The sequence below is a fragment of the Phaseolus vulgaris genome, chromosome 1, assembly GCF_051622355.1.
Source record: "Phaseolus vulgaris cultivar YP4 chromosome 1, ASM5162235v1, whole genome shotgun sequence".
Classification (NCBI taxonomy): Eukaryota; Viridiplantae; Streptophyta; class Magnoliopsida; order Fabales; family Fabaceae; genus Phaseolus; species Phaseolus vulgaris.
Window position 1 is genome coordinate 51333361 of NC_143498.1, and position 16164 is coordinate 51349524.

Here is a 16164-nt window from a genome sequence, read left to right on the forward strand (position 1 = left end):
CCATTAAAAAAACAGATTTTAAGAAGAAAAAAAAGGTATATGTAATAAAACTTATTAGTTTTTACAAATTATTTTATCAATTTTCTGCAAAACGTATAATTTAGTTACTTATATTAATGTATATTTCTTGCATTTTAATTTCTTATAGAATTGCATAATTCTAACGTATTATTTTGATTTTCATTTTCTATGAAAACTTGTAATTTTTAATGGAAATTGTTATGTTTTATTAAAATTTAAATGTAAATATTATGATATATTTCATTGCAATTTTTTTGTTTAATTTGAATGGTAATAAACTTTATATAGCAATAATTTTGTGTTTTGATCTTATATGTAAATTTCTAATGGTTAATGGAATGATTGATTTTATTAAAATTTAAATTTAAATATTATGACATGTTTCATTTATATTTGTATGGTTAATTTTGAATGTTAAGAATATAAAAGTGATGTTTTCTTTTAGTAGTTGAAATTTTATAGTTACTATATCGATTAAACTATTAATCTATTGGCCACATGTTCAACGACCATATAAAAAAAATAAAAAAAAACAAATATATATAATAATAATAATATTTTTTAAAAATAACGTGATCCTCCAAAAAAAATTGCATAGAAAAAGTCCCGTGCTTTACATAACTATCCACTTGTTACATCACACGTGTAGATAATGAATTGAGTCAAGATCCAATCTTTTAATGTCAATATTTTGAACTCCAACTTCAAACCTAAACAAAATTATTTAATAATGCTAATATTAATATTAATAATGAAATTATTATTATTTATTTATTTTTTCCCATTAATTAAACATGTATTTAAAATATTTAATTATTAAAACATTACATAATATAGTATATTTTTAAAAAAATATTATTCTAGAATATGTAATTAAAAAAATATTTTGAAATTATAAGGTTTTATGAAAAAATTCAAAACGTTTAAACCAATAAACTCAACCTAATATAACTCGAGAATAACTTTATTCGAATTAAGTATAATAATAAAAAGCAGATAAATCCAATTTAATTCAAATTTTATTAGGTTAAATGGTGGATTTGTTGAAACCACGTCATTCATATTAAAATAGGTAGATAATATCAATGGAATAAAGAAACGTGGAAAAAATGGCAATTAGTGGGTCCCGAGATTAGTTGGTCCAATGGCCAAGAATATTTTAGAGGGCCCAACAAACATGCCTCATTAATTAGTTTCTCACAACAATATAATAAAAAAATTAACTTACAAAATAAGCTGCCACTGCCTGATTCTGAGTAAGCAATTTTGAACCCAAATTAGAGTTAAAATTCCCCGTTTCTAGGTTTAAATATACGAACAAATTAAGAATAAAAATATATAAATGGAGGACAGTTCTTATCTTGTAAAATGTAGAATTGAATTTAAACTAAACCCAAATTATAATGATAGATATTATTTTGTTTTGTTTAACTAATCAACATTGTTAGTTTTCAATTGTATTTTTGTTTGCCAAAACAAAATAGTTACTTGTGTTGTTACGTAAGTTGCACACTATCTATAAATAATAACACAGCTGAATGAAATAATGCGCGTGTGAAGGGGTAATGGAAGTGAAATAAATTAATGGAAAGTTGTAAGAGAGAACGTGAAGGACGTGGTGGGGAGCAACTGGTTTTATAATTACTTTGAACTGATTTCACCATAAAGAAATTGACTAGTGAATGCTTACACACAAATGACAGAGGTTTTCTTAGGTGAAGTTGGGTTTTAGATGCAATTAATTAATGTCTTAACGACCCATTTGCTGTGTTGTTTTAAGAAAGCAGCGTAGATTCTCTCACCACCTTTACACCCTCTTTTAGGAGCACTGTTCCATCACTTTCATTCTTTATTTGTGAAAGCAACATGTGTAAAAAAAAATATTCAGAAAAGAAAAACTAGAGACAAAAGCAGGTGTCACTTCACTCTCATTCTTTCAGAGGTTGTGAAATTATCCTATTCATGGCAAATTAGCCAAAATTGGTGGCACTTTGTCAAGAGTGTCGCATAAGGAAGTGCCATCAATTTCCTGTTAAAATGAGGTAGGTTGCGTTGCGTAACGAGGAAGAGGTCTTGGATCGTAGTACGTTGGGGAGAGGTACATAGCAATTATTTGAGGAGTAGAGTAGGGTGGAATAGAGTAGAGAGACCCTTTTTGTTAAGTTGTCAACTTCATTTCCCTCTGCATGCACTCACACTCAGTCACGTTGTGCTTTGTTTATCTGGATAACTAATGGAGACAACCACACATGCACATCTAAAGATCTTCTGAACCACCATTTGCTTTTCCACCTGCTATACACATTACTGCAATACCACTGTTAGATCTAAGAAATAAAACAAAATTGTACTTCCATGCTCAACTTTTTAACCAATTTCCTCCTTTATTTTCTAACTCTTACGGTTAAGTTAATTTGATTAGTTCCAAGTATTAATGCTTATATGTATAATTGTTATTTCAGCTCAAAATATTGTCTTGTGTAGTTTCCTTATTCCTTATTAAATGTAGAATTTTTTAACAAAAAAGCCTTTATTTATCTGTCATTATCAAAATTCATTGCTGTGTTCTCTTGTAAGTATAGTATCTTTTGTTTTTTTTGTTTTTATTTAAATCTCATTTTCAAAATTCAAAACAATATTAATTATTCTCTTACTATTTATACCCTGATCTTTCGTATAATTTTTAATTAGTTTATCTATGCATATTTATTATTATATAAAAAAAAGTAAAACAAAAAATCTTATAAATATTTTATTACTTCTAAAAGAAAGTTAAACGGAATTGTGGAAGTAATATTTTGTACAAGTAACTGATCTTGTACACGCGGGGGGGGGGGGGGGGGGTGGGGGGCTTGTAAACCAAGAAAAACATCATTACCACATACTTTGAACATAGTAATCATAAAAGTAGCGTGTTTCATCCTACAGGCAGCATTTAGTGCTGATTTTTCGATTTCAATACCCATACATAATAACATAATTGACAAGGTCAGCGTCAGCATTTACATTCAGAATGAAACAGCAGCGTCAGCATCCATATCAGTCACCTCTCTTACGAGGTTTTTGGTAGAAGGCAAACCAGCAGTTACCTCCTCTTCAATCCCGCATTCGTTTGTCCCCCTTCGGATCTTGAAGTAACCATCCTGCGGTTAAGATTAAATTAGTCCATCATTAGCTAAGACACAACTTAAGTAACAGACATTCCAGTTGAAGAAATAAATCAAGAAACATACATCTCCCCATTCTCTGTTCCACTGATTTGCGAGAAGCTGAAACAATGAAAAGTATCCAATCAGTATATAAATCTGAATTTCAGATAGTATCCCCCAGGGAACTGAAATGTAAATAAGGAACATATCAACATACCCAATAGTCTTGTCCATCATCAGTTGTTCCCCACCCAATTAGCTTCACTGCATGACCGCCTAGTGCATAACCTGTGACGTGTTTGTAAACTCCTGACTTGTAATGAGCAAAATCCTGTGAAGAGGTCAAATTAGTAAAAGGCAAACTTGTCTTAAAGCAACCAAGCAAACTGCTCAATATGCTTGAAACTATTCACAGAAGAAAACAAAGGTTAACGTAATGTTTAGGGTTTAGGATTTATTATTTAGTGTCTAGGGTTTATGTTGGAGGTTTAGACACTACATGCAAAATGATGCAGGTAACAGTCACAGATGCTTTAGTTAGTTGAAAGGTCATGGGCAAGGAGGGGCCCTTGGAAATGCTTTAACGGGAAAGATGCTATTCTAATCCTGCTCGAATGATGGGGACAAGAAAGTGACATAAGTTGTAGTTGCAAGATTTTAACTGCATGTAAGAGACCAAACAATAAATAAATGACTCCTATAGGTCAATGCTTTTAATAAAGAGAATCCAATGACTCAAAAATATGCTAAAGGGGCTTAATAGCTAGGGGGTGACCAATGCAACATATAATAGGGCCAGGTTGTTGTAAGGCCTTTTCTATTTTTGGCAAGCTAAAATTGTGTCTCCACCAGTTATGATTGATAATACTAGTTTCTGATTTAAAACTGTTACTTTCTATCCTAATGTCAATCCACAACCCAAAGTATAAAAGATGACAACTGCCCCCATTTTTGTTCTGATAAAGAAAGCAACCAAATAAAGAGGAAAAAAGAAAAAGAAAAAAAAATCAGAGAACGGAGAAGAAACAAAAGAATAAATCTTTTATGTCAAACCATTTCTTTTGTTAATGCATAAATTACCATGACTGCTCACTCCGTATTTTAGCAGACTGAATGCAAGGAAATAAATCCTAATACGAAAACCCTTCCACATAATCCTTGTCCTAATACGATCCCTTAATGAGCATCATATATACCCTTGAAAAGCCTACTACTTCTGGGTATGTATTAATCAAGTGTAGGAATGGAATATGATCTTAGTTTACTTAGTACTTTTGGTCCAAGACCTTTTCCATGTGATTCATACAAACAAACGCATTTTATTCCCCGTTTTTCTCATTTGAGAATTGATATTTTATCTTTATTTGTAAACCTTAACCTTAAACCCTCCATGAAAGCCAATAGCTCCAGACATATGCATGAGTCAAAACCAGCCCCAAAGGAACCATTAAGGAGAATAATATACCACAGAAGATGAGAGCAATGACTAGCTAATGCTGGTGAAAGCAAAGGGATTAATAAAAAGCAACAGACCTCATCAGCACCAACATTAGCCTTATCAAATAAAAGTAGGGCTACTTAGATGCATTTGCAAGTTTAAAGAGCATACTTAAAAGATAGGTAAATCTGAAAAACATATATGCAAAGACTTTAGAGGCACCCAGCTTAATTGAAAGAAGAAGAAAGATGAGAATTGACATAGATCAGGAATACGTGAAGATCTATGGAATGATAAAATGGCACAAAATGAACAACATTTAGACAATGAGAAGCTCGCGATTAAGCATGAAAAACCCAAAACACATGGAAAAAAAAAGATTCCCTGCTGGTTATGTTTGGGGAAGTTAATTGTAATGTATTGAATCTCAGTCTAGCTAAAAGTAAGCACTAATGCCAATATGACAATTAAGGAGAAAACATAATAAGGAAAAGTTCATAATAAAAATTGAAAAACACCGTGTTATAAAAGATTTTTTCTAACATCACTATAAACCCAACAACTTTAATATCTACTAATTATCACTCCAGTCCATATATCTGATCCCCAATCATTCTCCCTTCACATATATTGTTTAAAGTTTTAAACCCAAAACAATCCTCAATCATATCATATTCAATTTGCACACCCACTAGATGCCAGTCCCAAAGTCGTGGGCCCAATTAAATATAAATAATTTGTATACATTATTAAAAAATATTTAGCATAAATATATTCTGATTTGTACAACATCTTTTGAAATTTAGGAGAATTGTAGCCTTCATCTTATAAGATGAGGTTTGCACTCACTTATACATTATGAAATGTCCTAATCTCTAGTCGATGTGGGATCTCCATCACACCCTCACGTCAAGACTCTCAACTCGTGCGTGAGACTATATATTATGGGTGGTTCGATAGCAGCTTGATAAACCCAACAAACTCTCGCTATGATAGATTCTAAATGGCTTTGATACCATATTAAGAAGTGAACTTTAAGCCTAACTCAACCTTATAAAACTGGCTTATAAGGCGAGATTTGCACCAACTTATATACTATGAAATGTCCTAATCTCTAGTCGATATAGGATTTTCAACACTCACAACTCATTAAGTTAAGACCATTTTGAAAGGGAAAGGTCATTTAATAGATGATGCCTTTGCGGAAGATGATCCTACATTCAAGTCTTGGGATGAAGAAGACTCCATGATCATGGCATGCTTATGGAATTCAATGGTTCCAGAAATCAATGACACATGTATGTTCCTCAATTCAACAAAAGCAATATGGTTCACAATAGAGGAAACATATTATAAGGAAAAGGATGTTGCACAAATTTATGATGTGAAGGTGAAAACCATGGCTGCCAAACAAGGCACCAAAACTATTACTGAGTATGCTAATCGGCTTAAAGTTTTATGGATGGAATTGGATCACTAAGGATTCAACAATTCTAAAAAAGGACATTGAATAGGATCAAGTGTATAATATTTTGGTAGGTCCAAACAAAGAATATGATCAAGTCAAAATTCAAATATTGGGAGTCATGGCAATTATTCAGGGTGAATAAAGTAGGAGGAGTCTAATGCTACAGACTCCTGTTGTAGAAAGTTTAGCAATGGTTGCTAAAGGAACAACATCCATGGTCAGGACCAAAGAAAAGGAGTCTTACTTACAAAGATGGAAAAGAAAAATGAAGGAGTATGGTGTACTTATTGGTCTATGTGGATGATATCATTGTTATGGTAAATGACTAAAAGGAGCAACAAAGGTTAAGACAATGTCTTGGCAAAGAATTTGAAATCAAGACTTTAGGAAAGTTGAAATATTTTTTTAGAATTGAAGTAGCTCATTCCAAGAAAGGGATCTTCACATCTCAGCTAAAATACATTACAAATTTGTTACAAGAATCAGCCAAAACAGCCTGCAAACCAACAAGCACACTTATTGATCCAAATTCAAAGTTGGGAAGTGCAGAGGATGATGTTGTTATGGATAAAGAAGTGTACCAGAGACTTGTAGGAAGACTTAGTTATCTATCTCACACTAGACCAGATATTGCTTTTGTTGTGATCTATAGTCAGCCAATTTATGCATCAACTAAAGGAAGCACATTTACAAGTTGCTCTTAGAATTGTCCAATATTTGAAAGGAACACCAGAAAGAGGAATTTTATTCAGAACAAACAAGGGCATATAATGATGTTAGTTAGGTTCAGTTGTGTATAGGAGGTCAACTACTAGATATTATACCTTCCTTGGTGGAAACCTAGTAACTTGTTAGAGTAAAAAACAAAGTAGTGCTGAAGCACTCAAGGAATATGTGAAATGTTATGGCTTAAGATTATATTGGAGGACTTGATGATAAAGTGGGATGAACCTATGAGGTATATATTATGACAATAAATCTGCAATCACTATAGCTCACAGCCCAGTGCAACATAATACTAATAGAACTAAACATATTGAAGTGGAGAGACATTTTATCAAAGAAAAGCTTGATAGTGGCATGATTTGCACTCCATATGTGTCTACTCAAGGACAGCTTGCAGACATACTTATCAGGGGGCTGAAAAACAGTAACTTAGAAAGAATTCTATTCAAGCTGAGAAAGGACACCAACTAGAGAGGGAATATCAAGATATTTTAGGAAGTTTCAAATTTGATTCCTTTTTATTTTTTTAATTTTGTATATTGGTTGTATCTTGTTTTTATTACTAGCATATCAATCCCATAATCTCAAGGATTTGTTTCCCAAAATAGGCAGTGCTTGTTTCCAAATTTATCCAATTAATGTATGTATATAAGATGTAAGTAAATGAAACTGAATAAGAGAAATTATTTTCTTCTAAGCTTGAGAATGGTATCAGGAAGGATGGTAATGACATTAATGTTGCCCTTGATGGTGGTAGTAACAATGATGGTGATCATAACGAGAAGGGTCTTTACCAAAAATAGCAAGGGTAGGTTTTGCCAAAACTAAACCAAATTTGCAAATAATTTTCTTGGTTTAGAAAATGAATGTAAAAAAGTTTCAAAATTAAGTAATAAATCATTTCAACTCCATTTTGGCAAACACTTTCTGTTTTGAAAAATGCATTTGAAGAGCACCAACTCAACCATTTCAAACAGGACCTAATGCATGCACTCTTTTGTTGTTGTGACAATAACAACTCACATTGTTACCCTAAAATGAATTTTCAACTTTCTTAATTCATTATATTACAGCCGAGGTTACTGCACATCCCAATTTTCTTGCAAACATTATCCCAACATTGCAATCAACATACAATAAAGCAAGTGATATCAATAATACAAAGTTAATGAATACCTTTAATTTAAGGAGAAGTTCCATGAAATCTACTTAAATGATACACACTCCCTTGAAATCTTCTTAAGTGACATTCATACTCCCTCTAGATTTTAATTAGACACTCACTTCTATGGTGTTTTTAATAAAGTAACACTTACCCTTTATTTGATTAATAAAGGGACAAATACACCCCTTCTTTGATGCTACGAGAAGAAGAGTATTTTTTTAAAACTAGAGGGGGTAAGAAAGATATGTGCAATTTTCCCTCAATGCAACAATAATTCTTTAAGAAATGGCCAAGGGTTAACCCCCATTCAGCTATAGCAAACCACTATTTTCCAACTCTTAGCTATACTTCATATATAACTTTGAAAGAGTAATATACCTTCAATATTCCATCAAAAAAGTCAATCCACAATTAGTTAGAGGATCCAAAATAACCACAAAAGAGTTCAACAGAGATATTTATTCTAAAGAGGTTTAGAGTCACGCATAATGGAAAGCATCAAATGGTCTGTGATTGAGCCTCCAATAATATAATATTCACTTCAACCTCCCCACTAGTTCTTCTAAACTATGAAAACCTGCTAGAGATTTCCCATTCCTCTCCACCTATCCATAAGTTTTTATTTTGTAACATGTTTTGCATGTTAGATCACATGCACCAATCTCAAACACTCTGAATCAATTGTTTCAAAATTATTGTCGTACAATTATAAATTATAGATAGGATATTTTGAGTTTTTAGAAATTGACCATGGAAGTTGCAGAAAATTCAATTGCAGTGTGGATAAGAGTTCTTATTTACCTCATAAACAGTAAATGCGACCTCAACTGGCCCATTTGTGTACACTTCTGCCATTATATCATGGGGATTAGAGTTGACCGTGTAGGCATTGACACTAAAGTGCTTTGACTTCTTCCACAGCTGGTTCCCCCCATCTACACATTTTTTAACACACTTGGGAGTCCGATAAGCTGGCTCACAACCAGGATGAGAACAGCCAATTTGATCAAAATATGGGTCACACTGCCATATAAAAGAATTTGCTGAGCGTAATAAACTTTGGAGGAAAAACAGATATAGGATAAGTTGTGAAACGAGCCTTCAGAAGAAAAAAAATTGCATCAACTGGAGGGAAGATCTAGGTGACAAGGAGCTTAGGATTTTCGTCCCTAAGCAATAACCACTTTATGATTCCCAAGTGGAAACTGTATTACCTCTTCAGTGACAACACCGTGGTGAGCTAAGTATCGCCATGCGTATAAGGGATATCCCCCGTCACACCCAGATCCACACAGAAAGCCGCAGCAAGCAAGAAGGTCATTAACAGAGAGAGAAATATTCTGCAATTAGACATATAGATTATAAATTCCTCTTTCAAGCAACTAAATAGGTGTTATCCAGAGACAAAGGGAGAGGAAAATACTAAATAATTGTCGCGAATATTCACAATCACGCACAATAAGTAAAACAAAGTTCGACATTGATAAGAAACTTCACTCACAACATCAAAATGAATGCAAAAGCGATCTGACAATGATTCTACAGCACCAAATGCCCAACAAGAACCACAGTGACCCTGAATCGTCACATCAGCACAAGAATCAGTTAAAAATTCTTTGAACCTTGAATGTATTAGAAGTTGCTAGTGTGAGAAAATAGGAGGATTACCTGATCTTTAATGCGAAAATTGGTTTAGCAATTCATGTCATAGTCAACAATAAAAACAAGAGTCAGCACCTCCTTCCAAATGCACTATTTAATTAAAATATAAAAAATAAAGGGAAAGGAACGAGTAGATGGCAACCTAGAATTCTTCCAATAGTGTTACACTGCGACCAAGCTTTCCTTGCATCAAAATTCACCGGCAATTTCAATGATTTTGGATGAGAAATAACGGGTGTACTCCTGAGTTCGATTTTAGGCGTCTGTTTGACTCCAAGAAGGCGTTTAAATTGTTCAACCTGTGAGTCAAAGCATATTATGTAACTAATCACCCGCAAGTAAAACAGTGGAATCCGCACTTAAAAGGGTGCAAGACAAGTTCAAGACTAACTGTATAATTGGAGAAACGAGGATTTAAAGCAGCCTCCCATCCTGCCTCGGGATTTTCGTTAATCTGTTTAGCAATAGATTTCTGCATCACAAGTTTAAAAGCATTCATTAATCACATGACATAGATCGTATGTTCAAATACTCATCCCACATCATCTGAATAAACTGGGTGGAGCGAAACTATTTCAGCTCAATCAATGTTAACCATTTGTATATGCTTCAAACACTATAGTAAAAAATACATATAATCTTATCCACCCCAACCAAAAATAAATATATAAACATAGACTAACACTATAAAAAGATTAAGATCACTCATGACTTTGCCCCAATTTCAGGGGAGTAGATAAATCGACCCTACAAATTGGCATAAACACGTGTGAAACGAGGAGTTAAAGAAACCACCTGAAGAATTGGAGATTTAAGATGGAGAGTGGTCAACGGTTCAGCTTCCGCCCCGGCAATCTGTGAACAAGAAAGCGATTTGAGAACTAAACAAGGTACTAATCATGATTACACAGATAGGGTTGGAAAAAGTAGTACCTGGAGATAAGAAGCGGAGAGAACTAAAAAGAATGTTGTTAGGGGTAGCCGAATTGAAGCCATATTCTGTTGTTGGATGAAATTGAACGGGAAAGTGGGAGGAGATTTTTATAGATTGGTGGTACTTTTCTTGCACAGACACTTAATTGGGTTGGGTGGGGCACAGTGAAAGAGAATCTCCTACTTAGCTGCTTTCTTAGTTTTCATATATATTAATGACAGTGATGCGTGCGTCATGTGGCATCGGAGGTTGAGCCTAACGGAGGCTTGGGATTGGTTACTGTGTTGAGGGGTTTGATCAAATGAACACTGGCGAGACACGACAAAAGATAACGCACCAAACATTTCCAAGGCTTCAGATTTTTTCCCCTTTTCTATTAAAATATCTATGGGTCATGCTCAATCAAGTCTCCCTCCAGCATGGCCTGCGTGTTGCTCTGGGATTCATGTAACGTGTTTGACGAAAGAGCATTACCAAAACAAATAGAATAATTTAATAATTAATTTTAACTTTTTTAATTTCTTAAATTCATGAAAATAGCTTGTTATTAAAAATTACTAGTTTTAAGCTAGGAAGTTAGAACACTGTTCTTAAATGATGTGTCGGTGTTTGATGACACTCGTATAACATCTGTAGGACACGTATTCGTGATGTGTCCAATTCAAAAAATATTTGTTAGATTTTTTACAATTATAGTACGGTTCTAACACAATTTTAAAAAGAAAAAATACATTAATTTTTTAAAAATTCAAATTTTATTGTATAAATTATTATTATGATTATAAAAATAAGAAACAAATTCTTGTGAATTATTCCTGTAAAACATTTTTCTGCTCCAAAAAATAATCTGAAACATATTTGTGTACATAAATCTTTATTGTCAATTTATATAATTCATAATTATATAATATATAGATATGTGTTCCATGTCTTACATTTTAGAAATTTTAGTTATCTCGTGTCCGTATGAGTGTGTAAGTGTATTTGTTACATAGGTTTGTAAATTGATATTTCAAATATCAAACTTATTTTAAAAAAAGGCTTATTTTCTTCATAAAAACAAATCCAAGCAGGTTCTTACAAGAGGATCAGAGGTGTTTCTTCCTAAAATTTTGAAATATCGAAATTACATTTGATTATTTTGAGTGATTCCAAAATAGAAGTTATGTAAGTAAAAGTTATTTCTGAAATTAAAAATTTAGAAGACAAAAAATGATATTTTTTCTGGAATATATTTTTTTATTTTCAGAATAATAAATCTAAAATTCATAAAATATGTTTTGGAAAGTATATTTTAAAAATATTTCAAATTAATAATTTGGATATATTTTTTAAAAAAATAAAATAATATTTTCTGAAAATGATGGGGGTGTATTGAGAAATTTGTTGGGATGCAGTGAGAAACACGCATCATCAAATTGTGCTACACATTTCTGTTTGGATAAGAGTTTGGACGTTACTTATGGAAAATAAAGAGATATATAAGACTAATATAAATAAAGAAAAATTAGAGTGTTAGATATTTGTTTTTAGTTCATTTTTCTTTTATTCAACCAATTTTCTTTTTGTATTTTTTACAATTTCTTTTTTATGATACTACCTCTCATTACTGTTCTAAAAAGACTAAGAATATGAATTAAAAGGTAGTCAATTTTTATTAATGACAAATTTCTAATTAAATGGTATACTTATAGATAGTATATGAAGTAAAAAAACAAAATAATTAAATAATATAAATTAAAATAACTCAACCTTAATAATTTAAAGCATCTTCCCGCAAATATTTCTGTAACATAATTCTAATATTTCTTCTTAACAATCTTTTGTCTTTAAAATTCAAGAATATTTATAAATTAATATTACAAAACTGAATATTATAAGTAATTAATAAATTAAGATCTATTTCCAGGATCGTGTTATTAAACTTTTATTCAATTATAAGAAGAAGAAAAATCAATATATCCTAAGGATTTAAAATTATAATATGGTTTAATAGTTTTTTTTCCTTTATTATACTCATTTTTTTCTTTTTTTAATATTTTTAATTTAATCCCATTTAGAAAAATAGTCAATATAATCTCTTTTAAATTATGATAAGAAAGTTATTACATTAACTTTTTATATTAGGTTTCCCAACCAGTTAACTTTAGCTTACAATATAATATTGTTACAGATATTTAGTAGAGGAAATTATATCGACTCATTTTGTTTTAAAAGTATAATCAAATTAAATAGTGGGATGAAACTGAAAAAAAAAATATCCTAAGACTATATCAAAAAACAATTAAACATAATAAATTATGAAATTCTTTCATAACTCCAGCATTAAGAATGAAATAGTATATAAATAAAATTATTTATAAAAAATTAATACATGAAAATGATTTTAACCCATCAATTTTTATATACCACTTATCAGGTCTCTCTCACATCTTTCTTATAAAATTTAACATATAAGAATTATAGATCTAACTCTTTTATATCCTTCTTCAAAAATTAATATCTAAAAATTAAATATCTAACTCCATGCATCCTTCTTCTAAAATTTAATATTAAGAATACAAAAAGATGAGACAACTATTTATACAATTAGAGGACGTTAAAGCAAAAGGATAATAGATGAACAAATCATATTTATATGTTTTTAAAAAGGTGGTACAAAAAGTGGATTACGTGAGACTTGTTCACTCATACTTTTCACATTTGAACATGTGCTTAAAAAAAGGAAACACCTTTTATAGACGATGGACATCCTAGGGTTTCTATTGGGCTTAAGTGAACCCGATTCAAACCATAGTAACATTACTCTAACTCTAATCTACCTTCCTACACTACAAGGTCCAATATGAGACCCAGATATTTTAGACTAATTGGCTCAATTTACAAGCCTATTTATTCTTACTTTATACATTTTATTATACATTATAGTTGACTTCTTCAAATATGATATTGGGCACAAAAAGACCAGTGGAGCCTCAGTCTTCATGCATGCTCCCAATCACAATTATAAGTTGTTTGTCTCTTTATTTTGTGAATGTTGTGACTCAATGGTTTTTCGTCAGTTAGGTTTAGGGGTCTTTGGGTTAAAGAGATACTCATCAGACTTTGGGGGTACCATTACATCCCTTACTCATCCACAAAAGAAACTCTATTCAGACTAACATACAAATTGAATATCATTCATCCTGGTATAGTCAGGAGAAGTCTCATGGTGAAGATAACATTTTAATGAGAGCAACAATAATGACAATTTAAGTGTAGAGTTAGACCTCTTACACAAAATAAAAGAAGAATCATGAGTAAGGGAGGAATGTGCAAAGAATATGATATTCTGATGCTACAGTACACATGTCAAGGAACAAACTTTTCACAAAGATTACTTGGTATGCGTAAGCTCAAAGAAGATAAAAAAAAGACAAACATGAAGGAAAGTTGGTGCCTAATTGGAATGGTTTATACTAAGTACTTGACTCTCTTAAGGACGAAGCTTTCAAACTCAAAGAATTAAATGATAAACTCATATCAATGACCCTATAATTCAACTCATTTAAAAGTGTATTATAGTTAAATTATTGATAAAATGTACATTGTAAAAGAATAATGTACTTTTTTCTCTTAATTTACTTTTTTTGTCCCTAATGTCGATTTTGTTTACCAAAATTTTAATGAGACATTTTTAATAAAAGAAATGTTATTTATGGAGAATCACTCCTATTTCATTGAATCGAAGTTATTCGGTATACATAACATATAAAGTAAAAGTTATTCAATAACACATCACATCAAAGTTATTCAGTGTAGCGAAACAAATGGGATCAAAGTTACTTGATTGTATTAAACACATTAGATCAAGACTATTTGGTGCAAATCAAATCAAAGTTAATCTATTTTATATAAATTAAATACACCGATCAAAGTTATTCAATGTAGTTATATCAAAGTTATTTGATGTTATTAAATCAATTATTCAATGTACCGAGTTCAATAATAATTTACATGGTTTTTGATTACAAAGCTCGTAGAAATAAAGTAAAAGGATGAAACACTTAAATGAGCTCTATTAGACAAGTTTAGTACATTGACAAAGTTAAATACACTTGTGTTTAAATACATTTGTAGTCATTAACTAACTCCTCAATAATGAGGTTCTTTCCTAAGTTAAATTTATTTATATCGATGGAAGACGAAAAATGTAAAGTTTGGCACATTGCCTTCCTAAAACCCTTTGCATAACCTTTCATATCAGTGATGACAAATTCAACATTTTTGGCTTTCAAATTTGTTTAACTCTTGCGCATTTTATCAATCTTTTCTTAGAGTTTGTGCTAGTCTTAACCTCTTTCAATTAACATTTTACTTTATCGACAACCTCCAAGCTTTTCTTCCTAAATCAATTATTCAGAACACTCACTAAGGCTCCAAATTCCTTATTCTTCCTAAACCTTAAGCAATCTCAAATAATTTGCCAAGATTGCAAGATCACTATTTTCTTTTTCCTTTTTCATCTCTTGATTTTGGCATTTTGAATCTTGTATTTTCGCAACCATATGAACATTGTTAGTGGTAACTCCATTTCAAAAGTGAAGAATTATCCTACTTACTAGAAAACTATTTTCATGAAAATAATTAGAAAATAAAGAAAAGTTCATTAAGAATGTACTAAAAAATGACGATGAACGATGGTAAACACTAATTGCTTTCACAAAAATTCCAGAGGCAATTGTGAAAGGGCAAAATGACAAATAATGGAAAAAGAAAGTTTGAATATAAAGCAATATGAGAAAGTCCAAAAGTTTTACCCAAAACAATAAGATTTTTTAAATGTCTCCTTGAACAACATGTGAGAGAAGTTGAAACACTAACCACCGATCAAGTCAGGTAATGTTTTGAAAAAAAAGAAATAACTAATCATTAAAGATACAAACTCATCATTAATGCATATTAAGAATTATAATCTTATACTAACAACAAAAATGTAAATAAACTTAGTCCCATAAAAAGTCACAAAATATCAATCTCAATAAATAAAACTAATTATTCAAGTATACATTTACAATATATTTGAATTTAAAGAATTACTATTTATACCAATGTTACCAAAAGTAAAATATAGAAATCAATGTATTAAAAGCATAAAACATATAAATGTATAAAAATAAAGTGATATTAAACTTTCTTTGCTAATATATGAAGATTTGGATGAAAGTTTGGATAAAATAATCGATTATCTAATTATTTTAATAATTATATTATTAATATTTATTAAAATATTTTGATTTTTTAAAATACATTTTATTTTATTATTTTAAATATGATTTTTTATTAATATTTTATATTTTATAATTTATTTTAATTTATATTTATATTTAAAAAATAATTTCTTTATATTAATTTATTTTACAATTTTTTATTTTATTATATCAATTAAATCATCTACAAACTTCTATCATACTTCCATTCAAACACACTTACTTTTTTTTCTCATATAGAAAACTTTACTTTTCATTTTATTTTCCCTCTTTTCCTTTAATTTCTACTCTACTTTCATCCAAATAAAGTCTTAAGTATTTACTTTAAAAATGAGAAAGACTAAAAGTATTT

General features: G+C 30.7%; 1 protein-coding gene across 1 annotated transcript; it reads right to left on the reverse strand.

Annotated features, from left to right (window-relative positions):
- Positions 1–2873: 2873 nt before the first annotated feature.
- Positions 2874–10983, reverse strand: LOC137814866 (cathepsin B-like protease 2). The gene is made up of 11 exons (XM_068617793.2): positions 10563–10983; positions 10425–10484; positions 10021–10101; positions 9772–9928; positions 9636–9640; positions 9469–9543; positions 9182–9307; positions 8769–8990; positions 3388–3501; positions 3255–3290; positions 2874–3164 (listed from the first exon to the last, which is right to left on the reverse strand). The coding sequence occupies exons 1-11, from the start codon at positions 10623–10625 to the stop codon at positions 3030–3032; spliced, it is 1074 nt and encodes a 357-aa protein (XP_068473894.1). The 5' UTR covers positions 10626–10983; the 3' UTR covers positions 2874–3029.
- Positions 10984–16164: the final 5181 nt, after the last annotated feature.

What these genes read in the sequence shown, in the direction of transcription:
- LOC137814866 (XM_068617793.2), bottom strand. Translation starts at nt 10,625, where the DNA reads ATGGCTTCAATTCGGCTACCCCTAACAACATTCTTTTTAGTTCTCTCC. An exon ending in TCTCCGCTTCTTATCTCCAG is followed by an intron (nt 10,485 to 10,562) that starts GTACTACTTTTT and finishes TCTTGTTCACAG; the next exon opens with ATTGCCGGGGCGGAAGCTGA. An exon ending in TTTGCATTCATTTTGATGTT is followed by an intron (nt 9,308 to 9,468) that starts GTGAGTGAAGTT and finishes GTCTAATTGCAG; the next exon opens with AATATTTCTCTCTCTGTTAA.